This window comes from Rhododendron vialii, chromosome 10a (assembly GCF_030253575.1).
Source record: "Rhododendron vialii isolate Sample 1 chromosome 10a, ASM3025357v1".
Lineage (NCBI taxonomy): Eukaryota > Viridiplantae > Streptophyta > Magnoliopsida > Ericales > Ericaceae > Rhododendron > Rhododendron vialii.
Genome location: NC_080566.1, coordinates 39,030,704 through 39,048,699, shown reverse-complemented (window position 1 = coordinate 39,048,699; position 17,996 = coordinate 39,030,704). Strand labels below are relative to the sequence as shown.

At 38.9% G+C, this 17,996-nt stretch overlaps 2 protein-coding genes across 6 annotated transcripts; one reads left to right on the top strand and one right to left on the bottom strand.

Moving 5' to 3' along the window:
* The first annotated feature begins 3,103 nt into the window (after nucleotides 1–3,103).
* Nucleotides 3,104–7,313, top strand: LOC131304301 (thaumatin-like protein 1). The gene is made up of 3 exons (XM_058331503.1): nucleotides 3,104–3,497; nucleotides 5,547–6,207; nucleotides 6,705–7,313. The coding sequence occupies exons 1-3, from the start codon at nucleotides 3,443–3,445 to the stop codon at nucleotides 6,919–6,921; spliced, it is 933 nt and encodes a 310-aa protein (XP_058187486.1). The 5' UTR covers nucleotides 3,104–3,442; the 3' UTR covers nucleotides 6,922–7,313.
* Nucleotides 7,314–11,796: 4,483 nt separating this feature from the next.
* Nucleotides 11,797–17,901, bottom strand: LOC131304872 (uncharacterized). Of its 5 annotated transcripts, none has more exons than XR_009192496.1 (8): nucleotides 16,654–17,901; nucleotides 16,116–16,354; nucleotides 15,782–15,913; nucleotides 15,109–15,176; nucleotides 14,908–14,969; nucleotides 13,097–14,308; nucleotides 12,846–13,063; nucleotides 11,797–12,596 (listed from the first exon to the last, which is right to left on the bottom strand). XR_009192496.1 is itself a non-coding variant. In XM_058332321.1 (7 exons), the coding sequence occupies exons 2-6, from the start codon at nucleotides 16,332–16,334 to the stop codon at nucleotides 14,169–14,171; spliced, it is 621 nt and encodes a 206-aa protein (XP_058188304.1). In that variant the 5' UTR covers nucleotides 16,335–16,354; nucleotides 16,654–17,901; the 3' UTR covers nucleotides 11,935–13,394. The 5 variants fall into 5 exon arrangements, 1 of the variants encoding a protein (XP_058188304.1); XR_009192497.1 differs by lacking the exon at nucleotides 12,846–13,063 and having other exon boundaries at nucleotides 13,313–13,394; nucleotides 14,169–14,308; XR_009192495.1 differs by having other exon boundaries at nucleotides 11,797–13,063.
* Nucleotides 17,902–17,996: the final 95 nt, after the last annotated feature.

Sequence of the window (17,996 nt, the reverse complement as noted above, 5' to 3'; positions counted from 1 at the left end):
TCATGCATTCTACTGCAATTCTCACTGCTCAGTTTCCTCGATCATTAGTCCTGACCCACGTTCAATTCCAAAATTCTCAGATCTCACTACTGTTTAAGCCCCCCTCTTTCTGAACACTATTTTGTCAATTTCTGAAAATATTTTTCAAGTGCCAACTAAACACCGGAAAATAATAGTTTAAAATTTGTTTTCTAAAAAAATATTTTGCATGGAAAACATTTTATATCGAAACAAACAGAGCCTTAGTATAAAGAAAAGGGCCTTAGAATCAAAGAACTCGCTCTTCTTAGATCCATTAATTCTCAAAATGTTGTGTTTATATTGAGAACGTGATTTTAAGGGTATCCACGAGAAATCAGCAAAAAAAAGGATAAAAAAGGACTTGATCTGAGCAATTTTTAACTTAGATTTAATGAACAGTTCAATTAAAAACTGCTTAAAACAAGCACTTTCCGGTCTCTTTTTTTTTTGCTAATTTCTCGCGGACATTCTTAAAATCATATTCTGCACACATTAAACCGTTCGGATCATAAAATTTGATTGGAAATTATGTGATTGAGATTTGGGGTGTTTTTTTAGAAACTATGTGGTATATATAGAGACTTTTTCGAAGACAATCCCACAAATACTCTTGGGAAATGATTGTCACTCTCTTTTTTTTTGTTAACACCATTCCCCTGCAAATGTATTTTTGTAAATGAGTGACGTTAACAAAAAAAGAGTGGTAAAATCAGCAGCCATACTCTTTTGGTTCATCCACGAAAAAATGGCCTACAGTGCACTAACCAGAATCCACCTTGTGGCCACATGCTCGAATATTGCGGCCATAAACACTAACCTTGCGGTCACATAGTGCAGCCACATGTTCAAAACTTCTTGTCACAAACTCGAACATTGCGGCTACGTGCTCCAACCTTGAGGCCATGTTCTCAAACCTTGCAGTCACATATTTTTGGTGGGTTGATTGTGTTTGGAGAGACCCGGCACCGACAAACGGCCAGCGACGCTCCAGAATGTTGAAATTGTAACTTTCGTCGTACGTTTTCGAGATCTGGCCGGGAGACCCATATTGCGTCAGTCAGAAGACCCATATTGCGTCAGTCAGAAGACAGTGTTGCCTCGCATTCCTATGTGGTTGGTGTTGTGTCCCTACCATATACTCCCTCCGTCCATTTTTACATGTCCTACTTCGTAACTCCAACTTATTAAAAAAATATCATCATTATACTTTTCACATCAATTTTTTCCTCCACTTTTCCTACTTACCCATCATCATTACACTTTTTACTCATTAACTTTTCAAAATAGAATCTACTTTTAGGGACAAAATAGATAATGTACCAACTTTTACCCACTAAAACTTTACCAAATGGACACTTATTAAGGGACAGTCCAAAATAGAATACTGGACTATAATAAGGGGACGGAGGGAGTATTATTGTTTTGGCTAACGTTCGCCCTCACTACCAAAAAAAAAATGAGCGACAGTAACAAAAAAGTTATCATTGAGCTGTCACTAAAAACGTGTTGCTAAAAAATTTTAGTAACAGCTTATAGTGCCTCCATGACAACGCCTAATTGACGAACCCAGGTGCGGTGCTGTGCACAACACAGAAATACACACCACCACCCCGGGTTCGCCTACCGACACACAGTACACCATGCCAACCGACACGTTAGGAAGGACGAAACAAGTCGCAAGCCCATTCTTTTCCAAAAAAACTATGATCAGAGACAATTCGCAGAGAACCATGCAGAGACAAACGCGTTTGGCCTCATTTCGGGTCCCAAAAAAATTTATAAAAATATCCATAAATTTTTGAATATTATTTTATGGAGCCCTGTAAAAAATCAGCTCCATTGGATATCGGTAAGTATTACTTTTTGATTCGTAAGGGCGAACTGAGCAGTTTCGCCCCTACGAATCAAAAAATAATACTTACCGATATCCACTGGAATTGATTTTTTACAGGGCCCCATAAAATAATATTCAAAAATTTATGGACATTTTTTTAGATTTTTTTGGAACCCGAAATGAAGCCAAACGCGTTTGTCTCTGCGTGGTTCTCTGCGAATTGTCTCTGCTGATTCTTTTACGCCCCGTCATGCTGGTAAGTAAAGCCCACGCGCTTTAATTAATCTTCCCAACAATTCACTATTAAAATAGAATTCAAAAATGTATATTCTATGTTAAATAATAAATAGTGATTTTCCCTCTTCTTCTTCTTTTTTTTTGATAAATGCATTCTATTTTTAATTCATAAGTGAAACTTTTATGTGTCAGTTTTGCACTAAAAGACAAGAAGTAGAATGTATTTATCAAAAAAATGGAGCGTGAGAATCATTTTCTCTAAATAATTTACCACTCCATATTAAATGCGCTATAAAATCTAAAACTCATGCTGTGTAATGTTAAACATTAAAAGAATTTTAAAACGCATGAATACAAAAATAAGGTGCAAAAATCGTGGTGATTCTCTATGATTCTAAACTTTAGTTGTTTGGTTTATTTTTATTTTGTTAGTCTTTTTCTTATTGTCTATTATCTATTATATTTTTTTTGGTCATCTCTAAAATGGGTAAACCTCGTAGACTTTCTTTAATGAGTTCTCATTCCGCTAAGATTCTTATTTTGTAAGTACTTATTTTTCGTTTTACAAGATAAATCATTCTCACACAATACATCACTTTTAATTTAAAAAATAAACACTTACTCTATGAAAATTTATTTATATTAGGGGAACGGGACCTATAAGTCATTACAAATTTTTTTTTTTTATGAAGGTGTAAGGAGTTTAAAATGAGGTTAATTTGGTTGCATTGCATGCATGCAAGACGTTTGTCAATTACCACAACATAAATTAATGTACTTTTGCCACGTCCTACCCATTGAAAATTTTTAGGAAAAGAAAAAAAAACGAGCTCATTATATTTATTTATTTATTGGCAAGAGAAGAGAAAAGAAGATCACTGAAAAATATTGACAATTACTCCCACTAAGCTCAAAATCAATTGGTAAGTGACTCAGCAACATTCATGAGGACCTCTTTTTTTCTTTTTTGGCCGTGGTCTATAAATAGGAGCATTATACCATACTCAAAACCTCCCACCACTACTCCACCCCCTCCTTGGCTCCTTCCTCCTCCATCCAATAAATTCACAGAGAGAGAGAGAGAGAGAGAGAGAGAGAGAGAGAGAGAGAAGTTTTATGGGTAGTAAGCCGCAGCTGTTTTTGCACTCGTCCTCTCTCACAGCCATCTACCAAGGGAAAACGCCCTGTCTCGGCTACTGCTCTCTTTCTTCTTCATCATCATCTTCTCCGTTTCACCATTAGCTTAATTTCTATTTACCAGAATTATTCTCTGGATAGAAAGTGCAGGTACCCAAATCACACCATTATTGAATCATTCTTTTTCATCAATCAAGGAGCAGAAGAATTTCCATGGGTCTCCTTTGTGACATGATTCTGAGCCTTGCGATGCTCTTCTTTTCCAGAGGTAAACATCAATATATTCCTGAATTCAACTGCAACTAGAATCTGTGGATGAAAATAGATGGAAAATAGTAAGGAATCGTGAGAAAATGAAAAGATATACTAGTAAATTTCATTGGATCATTTTAGCTTTTGCCGTTGTTACCCATGCAAGATGGTGAATTGTGGTGAGGAACTTCAAGCCTTTTAACTCGAAAAAGTTGGCTTGGTAGGTCTTGACTTTTCTCTTCTCAGCAACTCATAGGGCCCTCGATCCCACTTCACCATGAGCATGTGAAAATGGTGATTTGGAATAGCGACATAAAGTAGTAGTCCGAGGTGCGGGTAAGCATGTGGAAATGGTGATAGGATCGAATAGCGACTTTACCCATGAGCATGTGAAAACGATGATTGGAATAGCGGTAGAAAATAGTTCAAAATGCGCGTAAACATGTGAAAATGATGATAGGAATAGCAGTAGAAATTAATGTGATGTGCGCGTAAACTACTACGGAACATCTTAACAACAACAACAATAAAAACCTTGCGGGCTTCTTCTTTTTTTCCCCTCCTCCCCGCGATTAAAGGGACTGTTTTCTATTTTGCTGCTCTTTTAAATTCACATCTACATCTCTCGTGCTTTAGTGGCTGAACAAGGCAAGCAGCTGTTGTTCCAGTGATTCATTAATTAGCCAATTGCTCACATTATTGTTAATGGGACAATAATTATAATAATGACTCTACCCGTGGGGTTGGCACGGTGGTCTTAGATTTAGTGTCCGTTTGATTAGCGAGATGATAGTAAAAAGTGCAAAAAAGAGGGGGGAAATACTAGTACTTTTTTTTTTATCGGCAAATTTTTTTTATAAATCTCTGCAAAATTACAAAGATTAAAAGGATATGGACAAAAAGGAAATTAAAATTACTTAATCTCCAACACTATCCGAGACCCAATCACTGGTTTGAGACCAACCAAAGTCCTAAACACCTAAAAACTAAAACCCCACTACCCAAACTACCACCCCGCCGGAAACCTCCAACGATTGGGAATTGAAACGCCGCCACTGTCGTGCAGACCGCCATGAATCCGCCGTATGTTGCCGATCTCAAAAACGCCCCTAGCCAGCCACAAACACCTCACATCCAACCAACACCACCGCTGAATGAGACACCACCACTATGAACAATCTGCGCCACACCTGCTACGGACCAAAAATCTCCCATGCTGCCCTCCAAAATTTCCCCATGCTACTGCCAAAAACGGCTCCTATGATCCAAACCCCCAACACCACCAACTGCCATCAGACCCCACCTGCAAAAAAAAAAATCCCTAACCCTAAGCAACCACCCCCACAACCCAGCCCCCATCAAAACACCGCCTCCCCAAATAGCCACTGAAAGCTGCAACCCAACACAAACTTTGGCCACCACCGCTACCCAGAGCCGCCGTCCAAAAGCCCAGCACCACAGACCCCCACTATTGCCGATCTGAGTCTAAACCCAGAAAAAGCAACGCACCGCTCGCTCCCAACCACCAATCAACCAGAGCGCCAAGTACTTTTATGATGTTCACTATGCAAAAATATCTTAAAAAGTGATAGAAAACAAACTTTCCTATACAACCTCTGAAGATACAGAAATTGCTTCCTTTTTTATACAAAAAGTGTAGAAAAATTTTATTTTCTGGTGAGAATCAACAACAATTACTCTCACTTCTTTATTTTCTTGTAAAATTTTCATCCTAATCAAACAAATGCGGAAAAAAAAAATTCCTTTTCTTTTCTTTTACTTCACTCTCTCATTTTCACTTTTCATTATATTTTTCTCGCTAATCAAATGGACCCTTAGGGTTTTTTCCCTCTCCTAAGGTTTCAGGTTCGATTTTCATATTTTCATTGTCAGTAACTATTAAGACCACTTATTGAAACCACTCTACCAGTATATGTGAAATAGCTATGAAAAGGGCTGTAGGCATTAGTAGATAAAACGTAAGTTAGTCCGAGACACCTTGAATTACCAAACAAATTACTAATAATGACTTATCCGTGTATTTCTGTGTTGGTGTTTGTAACAGGTGTTTCAGCTGCAACTTTTACATTTGTGAACAAGTGTGACTTCACCGTATGGCCTGGAATTCTCGGTACCCCAACACTAGACACCACAGGATTTGAACTAACCAAGGGCAGCTCGAAATCCTACCAAGCACCAACTGGCTGGTCGGGTCGGTTCTGGGGCAGAACCGGCTGCAACTTCGACGGGTCGGGTCACGGGTCATGCGCCACCGCGGACTGCGGTTCCGGCCAAGTCGAGTGCAACGGAGCCGGAGCCACCCCGCCAGCGACCCTCGCCGAGTTCACTCTTGGGTCGGGTACCATGGACTTCTATGACGTCAGCCTCGTCGACGGGTATAATTTGCCCATGATCGTTGAGGTGAGTGGCGGGTCAGGTGCGTGCGCGCCCACGGGTTGTGTCGTGGACTTGAACCGGAACTGCCCGAAGGAGCTCCGGGCGGCAGACGGCGACGCGTGCAGGAGTGCTTGTGAGGCGTTTGGGACTCCGGAGTATTGTTGCAGCGGCGCGTACAATTCACCTACGGCGTGTACGCCGTCGGTGTATTCGCAGATGTTTAAGTCAGCGTGTCCGAGGTCGTATAGCTACGCTTACGATGATGCTACGAGTACGTTTACATGTACGGCTGCTGATTATAGTATCACATTCTGTCCATCCGTTTCAAGGTAAGTTTATTTAGCCATATACGACTCTAACTCATAATGGTCTCCCAGTAATAGTTGAGGTGTGTGTTAGTTGGCTCGGACACCTGGTTATAAAAAAAATCTCTAGTACTTAAACTATTTTGATTTTGTGCATGTGTTAGGGTATTATGCCTTTATATACTCATCTCATAATTTAGTAACACGCGGGGCCCCAAACTCTCTCTACCATACATTTATGTGGACTTCACACACTTTGTAGTTGGGACCGCACAAATATGTGGTGGAGGAAGAGTGTGGGCACCATGTGGTGGGGCCCAGGGGCATTCAAAAAAATTTCCAAATATGACACCTTCATAAATGTCATAGTTTAAGGACCAAGTTTGAGATATCGAAGCTTTAAGATTGAAGTACAATTAGGGTAAAACTATAGGGACTAAAGTGTAGTTTACCCTAAAATTTTATTGCTCCATAAAAAAACTATTCATTTTGATTTTGGCCAATTTGTTTGGTGATTGCAGCAAAAAAGCATCAAAAGACTCGGCAAAATCAACGCCTACAACAGATTCGGAACCAGGATCAGCCGAGACAACATTGTTGTCAAACGGGTCACCATCGTGGTTAGCAAATTTGGCCACCGGAGGCTCGACCAGAAAACAACCACATTGTGCTCTTCTTCTATTTGCATTGATTGTCACCACTATTTCAATCTCTCTCTCATTCCTACGACAATTGTAGCCTCTCTCACTTTTCCTGACGCAAAAAATGCGAAGCCCAACAATCTATTTGGCGTCGCCTTCCCATTGAAACCCTCAAACAATTCTCACAAGCCAAATCTTTACTAAAGATATCATATCCAACTTGCCCAACAGAACAAAACAAAAACAGCTACAACGGAGTTTTTGGTATTTGCTACAGAAGATCCGATCCAACTTGCCCAACAAAAACAGCTACGGTGGAGATTTTGGTATTTGCTGAAAGTTACGAAAGCTGACAAAAATCCAAGTTGTAAAGCCATGTTCTATGTTTATATGCTCCAATTATTATCTGTACATAGAGGTGTTTGTTTTATTGAATTGGAGTAAATGGCTTTATCTTTTTCACATTAAAGAAAGAAAGGGGGTTAAAGTACACAAAATACTGAATACCCATGTGGTGCAGTACGAATACGGCATCAAAACTACGACATCATCTTCAATTGGGAAAAGTATGCAGCAGTTACTTCTAACATGTGTCCTCCTCGTCAAGAGGCTTTTGTCCTAACGACATCAAAAGTGCACCATCAAAAGTGCACCAAGGTACGAAGCGAAAGAAGATCATGAATACTTCTCTTTCAAGATATTAATCTAACTATTCTAACAAAAATGTGCTAAGATACCAGGCGAAAAAAGATCAGGAGTACTTCTCTTTCAAGATACTAATCTAATTATTCTAACAAAAGTGAACTAAGATACCAGCCTACCAGGCAAAAGAAGATCAGGAGTACTTCTCTTTCAAAATACTGATCTAACTATTCTAACAATACTGATTTGAATAATGTAATTAACGAGAACAAAATTAAGCTGTAGTGAAAGAAACATCTTTGTGGCGTTATTCTTGGCCCATAAGCTTTCGCCTAGACTTTCTGATAAGCTTTAAGTAAAGGGAAAAGTGAATGCTTTGAAGGTGAATCTTGGTGGGAGACGATGCCCACTTTGAGGGAATCTCAAGCTCTGCAGTTTGTCTGCAATTGAAAGAAAAACTAATTCAAAAAGTAGAATAATAAGGTGGTTAAAGCAGTTGAAGAAGTTCACATGCTAGTACTACTACGAACCAAACAGAACTGATCAATTCTCGTACCCGAATGGATCGGTCTTTTGAGCAGAACCGAACCGAGCTAAACAGAACCGATCAATTCCAGTTCTTCTCAAAACCAGATTCAAACAGATCAATTCCAGTTCTTCTCAAAACCAGAAATGAATCGATCTTCAATTGGAGCCAAACCAAACCAATCTAAAGAATACCCACTTCGCAACAGTGTTTTGAACTAAACTATTTCACAAAGTTAATCTCAAATATACAGACAGAAGAAGAGATTCAAAAGAAGAAAGCTGCTCAAAGAGGCCAGGAACAGAGATATCATCAGAGCATATGAAAGTCTACAATACACATCCCTTAAAAACGTATACCATATTGTACCTATTTTATGATTCATTCATGACATTTTAGTGTATTTCGTAACTTTTGTTCTAGAATTCATAACCTTTCAGCAGTACAATTCGTAACATTTTTATTAGTATGATTCATAACATTTTTATTATGATTCATAACATTTTGGTGTATCTTGTAACTTTTATACGAATCTTAACTTTTTAGCAATATTATTCGTAATATTTTCTCTACAATTCATAACATTTTAGGGGTGCCATATGATACACTCAAATAAGAGGTGTATTATAGTATTTCCCATTTTTCAGATTCCAGAAAACCAGTTGTAAACAGAGCCTGTATAGTCAAAAAGAGGACTCCATTAGTTTTATGTGCAGATTTTCGACTTATGTGAACATGCATGCTTGCTTATACAAGGTTACATGGTTGGAAGCGTTGCCTCCATTCTTGTCAAAGGTCATTTTCCCACCGGAATGATCACATATACGTGTCTAATTTGTAATCGGTTTTGCTAACCTCTGCTCACTAGGCGGAGGATAATATGCACATAATTTCAAACAAGTTCGAATACCAATACATATCTCACGGATATTAATACACTTTCACAAATATCAATACACCTTTTTCCGGATATCAATGCACTTTTTACTTATTATCCTACACCCTTTGGACGAAGGTTAGAATAATCCATAAGCAATAACTGATCATCATTTCACACTTCGACCATTTTGCGCATTTCTATTCTAGATAAGCACCAGGTTGAATCCACAATAACACCACAACTCTCTCTTTGTACCGCAGTTTGAATACGCTCATATACACAACGTCGGGAAATAATACCCCGAGTGTGAGAGATTCAATTAACCGAGATTCAGAACATCAAAAGCAGCCTATATCTGTCTACAATTTCATAGCGATCAACCCTCCCTATAATTTGTGGGATAAGTCTTTCTTAATCGAGTCCTAAGAAGAGGTTGTTATTATCAACTCCTTTGGGGCCGGCCAACCCATAAGGAGCTTTGTTTCAGCTTTAATCTGGCTCCTCGCAAGTTGGCAATGAAATTGGACCCCCGGAATTAGTCAAGGTGCGCGTAAACTGATCCGGACACCTAAATTATCATAAAAGAGGTGGTTATTATCAGAAATAATGGACATCAGATAAGTCATTGTGGTGGGACTTGAGGCATATTTTGCTGTAAAGTTGACACTACACATGGCGGTTGGAACAATTCTGATTTGGCAATAATACAAGTAGTTGTGTACAGGGAACTGCAGACAAAAATGCTATTATGAAGGGAAATAAAGCTCAAGAAGCCAAAACCGAATGACACATATCAACTCCCAATTAAGACTTGTAAGGTGAGCATATGCTAGTTAGGCCATTATGGGTTTTTGATTCTTTAACCAATTTGTGAAGGGAAAGGGGAACCGACCAACCACGAAATAAGAAAGGGAGAATCAAACCATCTTTTTCCTCGAGGAGATAAGACACCTCCCCCCATTTTAGGTGGTGCTCAGCATTTCAACTCTTCAAGACACGCCCAAATGAGAAAGCTATGTACTTGGACCAATGCAAAAATCGAGCCAATCACAAGCTCGAATAGAATGGCATTTTCTTTTTACTATGTTACCTTGACTCGGATGCGATTGTCAAGTGTGAGTATGTGTCAAAGCATCACATTCGTCTTATTCTTCTGTCGAGGACATAGCGACATGGCAATATAGGTGTCCAGTTTGATTTATTCTTGTTGGAAAATGGAATTGTTTGAAGAGGTTTTGAAATTTTCACCCCAAAATCAAAGTAGAACCCTACTATGCGTGAAGTGGAAAGTGGGTTCAGGTGGGTTTAGATACTATTAAGTAAGGGGTTTAAACCGATGAAAGAATGTACAAATTTCATTGAGAGATGAATATGAGAATGTTAAAAGTATAAATAATAAAGTTGTCCTTCTCTGAGAATGTTAAAAGTATAAATAATAAAGTTGTCATTCTCTTTAACAGCTTAAACTTTTAGATGAGTTGGTGGTTTACAATCTAATATGATATCAGAGCGGGCAATAGATTCTGTGTTCGAACCTTACTGCCTACCTAATGTTAAAATATTTACACGTGTTTAGCCGCTTATGGAAGAGAGCCTAGTTACACGTGAAGGAGCGTGTTGAAGGTATAAATAATAAAGTTGCCCCTCTACGGCTGGTTAACAATCTAATAGAGAAGTTGTCTCTCAAAATGGGTGTGTTTGGAGTGTGGAAAGTTTGTTTTCACACTTCATCCCACGTTGCTCAAAGTTGTGTACTTTGATGAGGAGACAACTTCCAAGTGTTGCCTAAAGGGTTGAAAGAATGAACGCTTTGGGGGAAGGGAGCTCGGGCGCTTCGTGGGCTTTGGGCTTCAACCCACCAACTATACTCGCACTGCCGCCCGCCAGCCCAAATTGGACTTGGGCCGAAGGCCTAGGTTGCCTTATTTTATGCCCCAGAACCGTAAATGGTTTGGACTTGAGTTGTGTGAAGTAGGCCTCCAGGATATTCTGGAATTACAAGAAGTTGGAAAGTACAGACTTATGGTTTGTCTGAGACCGACCTTCCATCATCTATGTCGGGGTTTTTTTAATGAGCAAAGAAAGGTTTCCATAGCTTCCATGTCATTTAGTCGGAAGAGTTACGAGTCCATAAAATGTTCCATGTTTTCCAATCAAGTGCTGTAGTGATGGCATCAGTTCTTGGGCAGAATTGATAGTTTGCGAATGGCTATAAGTTGGTGCCTCTGATTCCATAATTCTTAAGACTCTTACATTTCTGTTCTGTTTTATTCCTTTCGCTCCAGCGGGAAAGAGTACACCACAGTTCTGTTCGCCGGAACAGGTGGGTCGTTGTTCCGAGTGTTGAGCACTGTTTTTCTAGAACCAACCACTGGGGAGGCAGTGCCAAAATTTGACCCAAAAAAATAAAACACTTTTTTTGGTGCCAAATTTTGACTTGCTCTGAGGTCTCGCGTCGAAACCTCTCTTCCTTTGGGGCAAGTGTGAAGTTCATACGGAGCTTTGCTCCAACTATAATTGGGTTCCCTGCAAGCGGGCGGTAGAGAAATGAGCTCCAGAATTAGTCGAACTGCGCGTAAACTGACCTAAGTACATGAGTTGTCAAAAAATGTTGGATCAATTTAAAGGAGCATTTGAGCGTTTATGGCATTGAGTTCACCATGATCACATTCCTGCATCCGTTAGGGTTTGCAAGTTACAAAACGATGAGAGTGTTTTGAAAAGGAAACTGTTTGGCAGTTATTCACATTGAATATGAGAAGATATCCTACGATCCTCCTTCCTATTGCATTGACAATATCACATTGATTAGAAAGATAAACTTCCTAGTACACAAAACTTCCATACATGTCCCTTCGGGGACATCCGATAAAATAGGAACGAAAACGTGTATTCTAAGATAGTATCGGGAATATCGAAGATACAACTTCACCAAATTGGCAATTCTTTCCATGAAAAAGTACTCTGAAATTTCTGGTTGAGTATGCAACATTGAAGAATTGAGAGAGATTTACATGGTAAAAACTAAAAAGCTCACAACATGCTAAAAAAGGAAAAAGAAGAAACATATCCACGAAGTTTAGGATTGCCACAACGGGGAGGGAGAAATAATGTTTTCCTTTTGAAGGGAAACCCTAGCTAGCTCTATATAACCAGAAAAGACCCCACAAGAACATACAGAAGATTCATAGATATAACACACTCCATTATCAATTATGTCATCTCCTCCTCTAGGAAAGAAGTTTCAGTGCCATAACAAGGTGTCCAAGAGCTTTGCAAAGTTCACCAGAGCCTTCAAGAAAACCCCTCGTCGCATTGCCGATTTGCTCGGCTCGACTTGCTCTCCCTCCCATAACAAAAGTTTTCCAGACACTACATATGCCTCCGTAAACAGTCTATACGAGTGTCCATGCAATTATAACCACCGCCAACACGAGGAACTTGAAAGAAGGCTAACAAATATTGGCCGATTTGCTCGGCTCGACTTACTCTCCCTCCCATAACAAAAGTTTTCCAGACACTACATATGCCTCCGTAAACAGTCTATACGAGTGTCCGTGCAATTATAACCACCGCCAACACGAGGAACTTGAAAGAAGGCTAACAAATATTGGCGGAGAGGTAAAAGGAGATGCCATGGTTAAACCTGAATCATATGGTGTGGTTTCTGATCATGACGTTGAGTCCCAGTCTGAGAATGGAAGTGTGGGTGACATTGAGACGCCTGCAGTTGAACGAAGAATGGATGAGGGTGGAAAGGAATGCTTAAGTACGTTTGAAGTGAATGAGGGAGCAGAGCGATTCATCGAATCTTTCAGGGAACATCAGAAGCATCAGAGACAGAGATCTGTTCATGACTACTAATGATAGGTTGAGTCGTAGAGCATGAAATGTATCCAAAGATTTGGTTGAAAGATATGAACTAAACAAGCCAAACTATTAGTATTATGCAAAAAATTTATGTAGAAATTACCGGAATTACATCCATCGTTCATCTCCTCTTCTCACATTTATGTTTGCAGGATTTGGCATGCTTCTCTGCTAGTTTCCGATCTCTCCTTTTTTTCAGTATTTCTCCCATGATAACACATCCTTCCATATTAAATAAACAGTTTCTATTCAAACAACTGTTCAAGTAGGTTCTGTACATCATGTGCTCAATGGAATTTCATACTTCACAGAACTTTAGCTCTTTCATAACCAACACAACAGAACGTAACCAACACAACAGAACAACCTCGTTAAGAATTGCATGTCACTACTTCTCTTGGCGAAAAAGCTATCACAAAATTACAGAAGATTGTACAGTCAATCTGGTCTGTAATAGTTGTAATCAATCAAAACCCATACAGAAAACTATCTGCTCATCTACTTGAGATAAATGACACTACACATGCTTTGCTGCTGCCTGAGAAATCCTTGTACATGGTCCAATATTACCTGATGTAGAAGCGGATGAGATCTGGACTGGAATTCAGTACGTCTTGAATGCCGAAGCATCTTGACAAATGGCAGTAATACCCTGTGAGGAATACAAGTCCAGTAAGCAGTGAACTGTATTGTGTTTTCATTAGACGTCCTCTCAACCCAAAATTGCAACCAACAACCAGCCCTTTCAAATGTTAGATATAACAGATTTCACCAAATGCCTTTCAAGCATTGCATCAAATATTTGCTTTGCTTACATATAGATGGTTCTAACTTCTAAGAGAGGAGAAGGGAGAGAAAGGTTAAAAAAGCGAGGATCACGTGTGCCTTTTCAGTTAGAGCATCTCCAGCAGACCACTTAAACATCAAAAATCAAAAAAAAAAAGAAGAAGAAGAGAGAAGGTCATGCAATGTTTTAAGCGCTCCAACAGACCCTTCAAACACTAACTCGTCTTTGAAATTATTTTTCCCTCTCTTCAAATTCCACATATGAGTAGAGCATTCCTCAAACACCAAAACCTAATACAAAAGGTGATTTGGTATTTGAAGAATCTGCTGAAGTACATAATGAAGATAGCAAAATACAAAATACAAAATACAAAAAAAAAAAAAAAAAAAGGCAGCAAAGTACACTTTTGACAACAAAATTTGAAGAGTCTGCTAGAGTGCACCATAAAAACTCATTTTTTAAATTGCAAAGTGAGGTAGCAAAGTACACTTTCGACGAAAAAATTGAGGTATCTGCTAAAGAAGCTCTTATAAGATTAAAACGTGCGAAAGAATGTTTACGTCAAATCAGAGTGATCAAACGTTCATGTAGAATATATTGTTTATTGGCTATAAGCTTGGGTCATAAATCAATACCAACCTAAACTAAAATGGCCAATTTTGTAAACTTTGCCACAAAAAGGCCACTAGTTCTGGAAGTCATGGGATCAAATCGCAGGGTCTTTGGTATCCGTCCACTTCTGCAAGGCCAATTTTTGGCTGCATCAATCTCCAAAAACTCTGCCAAAAGGTAGAGGCATTCAAAAATGCAAATTAAACTGAATGCACATATGAATATCCATTTCTAGAAGTGAAATCAAGCATGCCAAGTTACTTAATCCCCAACAGAGGGCCTCTTAGAAGCATGAGATTGTTTCCACCTGACTAATTTACGGACCCTCCAACCACTTCAATCAAAAGGAAAGCTCAGGGTTTGGTAGGATCAAACTGTTCATTATTGAATGTTTTGATGGAGGGAAGAACCTAAAGGTCATGAGCAGGCAATATCAAAGTTACAACAATTTACACAATGCATGAAATTCACTTATCCATTCTTTTGGTGAAGTCCTTTGAAACCTGATTAATACCAGCAATCTAAGGCAGATCGACAACCAAGAAAAACAAAAGGGTTTTCTGGAAGTTTTTCTAGACCTATCATACTGTAAGAATTCTACCAATTGCCCAACCAGAGTTTGTTTCAACCTTTAACTATGTTGTAGAATCAAACAAGAATTCTTCTACAGGCATGGATGTCAGGCTTAAATCAATTATTATTTCCAAAAAACAAACGAAGTCAAGAAAAGCCTTTCTGGTAGATTTAGATGCACAGGTACCCTTACCAGCAGAAGCATTTTGAAGAAGAAACTGCTCTACTACATCTTCATTCTGAGCAACTGTTAAACTATTCCACCAAAAGGGAAAAACTAGTCAAAACACATGCCAGTTTTCTTAACGATGAAGGAAAAAACAAAAGAAATGTAAGAAGATAAACAAATAACAGAAAGAAAAGGATACAGAAAACAAATGCAGCACGTACACACCTGCAAGTGCTATAGACTAGATATCCCCCAATTTTGAGCAATCTAAAACCATTGGTTAGAAGCTGTAACTGCAGCATTAGGACAAAAAATATTGGTGATACAGAAAGTTATAAAGAAGAAAAACGAAAGAGGATGCAAGCCAAAAGCCAAAGGGGAACAGAGTAAAGGTTAGCAATGGCTGCAATGCAGCAATGTCTCCTTAAAATCAGAAAGAGCAACTGTGATGTGTATGAACCGTTACAAAAGGTACAGACTGGCATCTGTTGAGAGCAGTTAATTATAAATAAAAGAGAAACCTACACAGTTTTTCCTTTCGTACTACTTCTCAAAAAGAAAAAAGAAAAAAGCAAAGAATCAAAAGAAAGAACTTAATCTCTTACTGAACATAAACAAAACCTGCACTAATCGGGGGCTTTCAAAGCCACTCCATACAATATACAGGCTTGAAACAACAATTGTCCCAGAATCCCAATCAGATTTACATATTGATGAGCTTGGGCTTGAGTTCCTTTAAATGCTCATGTTGATATTAATAGTTCCTAACATCGTAAAGGCTATTTCACTCTTTGGTACCCATGAGTGCCTTTAATGATAGTCTCAATAGAAGCTGCTCTTTTGATTAGACAAGATACCAAAACTTAGCTAAAATGTAATAAAAAGAAGAACTAACTACCTGAAGGACAGCCAAATTATCAGTTCTTTCCGCATTCAATACACGACGTTGGAGAGTTTTCCAGCCCCAATATTCAAATTTCTGGATGTGTTTAATTGACCCATCATGCATGCACTCTGCATCCACGAGGACCTAAATTAAGTTCCAGGAGTTGTTAGTTTCTGACCAAATGAAGATGCTGAAAACAAAACACGAGCAACATCCCTAAAGAGAACACCAAGAAAACATGCCGAACATGTTATAACTATGTTACTTACTGAAGTTCATAAGCAGCAAGTGAAATTATCTAAGAAAGAACAAGAACTGAAAAATAAATGAAGGCAAAATATATTACCTTGTCATAACCACAGCGCAAAACATCATTACCACGGAAAATTTGATATATTTCACTTCTAGTGAGACCAACCACTCCAGAATTCTTCCCATAATATATAAGCTCTGGATCTTGAGTCGACAAGGCTAACTGTGAAGCTACGGTTACTCTTGCTTTAGCCGCCTTTTTCTTGTCTTTCCGCGGTCTCCTAGATGTCCACTCCTTGTATAAGTTCACCATTTCATCCAAAGGATATTCACCTGTTTAGTAGAAAGAATTATGATACATAATAGGGAGATGACGAGTTAGCCAAATGAAGTATATCAAAGAATCAAACTTTTTTTTTTTCCAAGTGGTATACATCAGCAGGTGTTAGGAGATACTTAGTAAGTTAGTCCACAGGGGGTCCAAAGGTTGTCCATAACCCTGAATCACAAACGCCCCTGATGGCGCTCAAACCCTGGCCCCCCACAAGGGAAGGACCAGGAAATATCAAACATTAAACATCAAACATTAAACATCAGAAAATCCAAAATTAAACATCTGTAGATATGTATACCTGAGTTGGAACCTGAAAGACCCTGATCGGAAGTAGGGAAAATAATGTTCCATCAGCAACAAAGAGACGACAACGATCACCAAGACTGTATTTCAGCACCATAGTTCTACAAGCCGCTAAGCGATGTCTTGCAACATCAATGCCAGTCACAGAAACAGAACTGCCAAGAAGGTCCAATATCATACAAAGTTTAGCACCTGACCATGCAATACACATAAGAAGTAAAATTAGGCAACTTTTGCCAAAAAGTAATGACACAGAACATTTGAGTCGCACATACTACATGAAGATGCTCCCACAACTGATTCGATTATTGATAAGCACTCTCATGATGATTTTATCAAATGTTCATGACCAAGAAGGAAGTATACTAAACCAAATTAATCCTAGGTTAATTTACAATAGCTAAAATCATGAGGATAACCAAACTGTAACTCAAGCAGGCAAGCAATCTTTGGCAAAGCTTGAAAAGTTCCTGGCAGACTGACAAATAGACAAACAAGGGAAGTGCAATTGATCAACTAAATAAGGAATAGGATGGAGAATGATTTCCTTGCGAGTAATATGCCCAATTACATTGAGAAGGCATTAATTGTTGGGCACTTTAATATTGATTTCATTACAAATACATTTTACATTATGAAAGAGCGTTGAGTGCAGTTTTAAGTTCTTACTCTTATATAGAGACGGAACACTTGTTTCTAAATTTTGCTTTTAAAATTAATGGATGCACTGTACTATATGCATGTAATTAGTTATGGTCATATATTTATCGTCATAAGTTGATCGAAACTACATATATCATAATTTTGTTAATAATATTGTGGCAATTTGTGTTGGCCCAATTAATGTTGCCTATCCTATGTTTTAAACCTTGTTGTAATGTTCACCCAACCCACATTCGAATCCTGCATTCATCCCTGGCCATCATTTGAACATGGATCCATCTTAGCGTCCTGTGGTCTAAAAAGCCAGAGGCTCGGCTACAATACATATTGAAGCGGTCATTGAGGAAGTAGACCGGCTTCTCAAGGCCCGACCAATCTAAGGAGTCCAAATCCCACTTGAGTAATGGAAATAGAGTGTGTGGACTACACTAATTTAAACTATCAATCTTCTAAGTTGGTGGATGCCACAACTGGGCATGCATGGCCCGGACCAAGAGAAAAACGGCCTTCATCGGGGCCGGCACTGAGGGAATAAATGCTCAACTAATAGCATTTGACCGAGGTTAGTAATGCGGGCTTGTAACCACAACTAATTGGTGAAATAATTGGTGCAATTTCTCTAGTATGACAGACGGTGCTTTTGTTCTCCTTCGTGTGCCCCCCCCACAACCCACA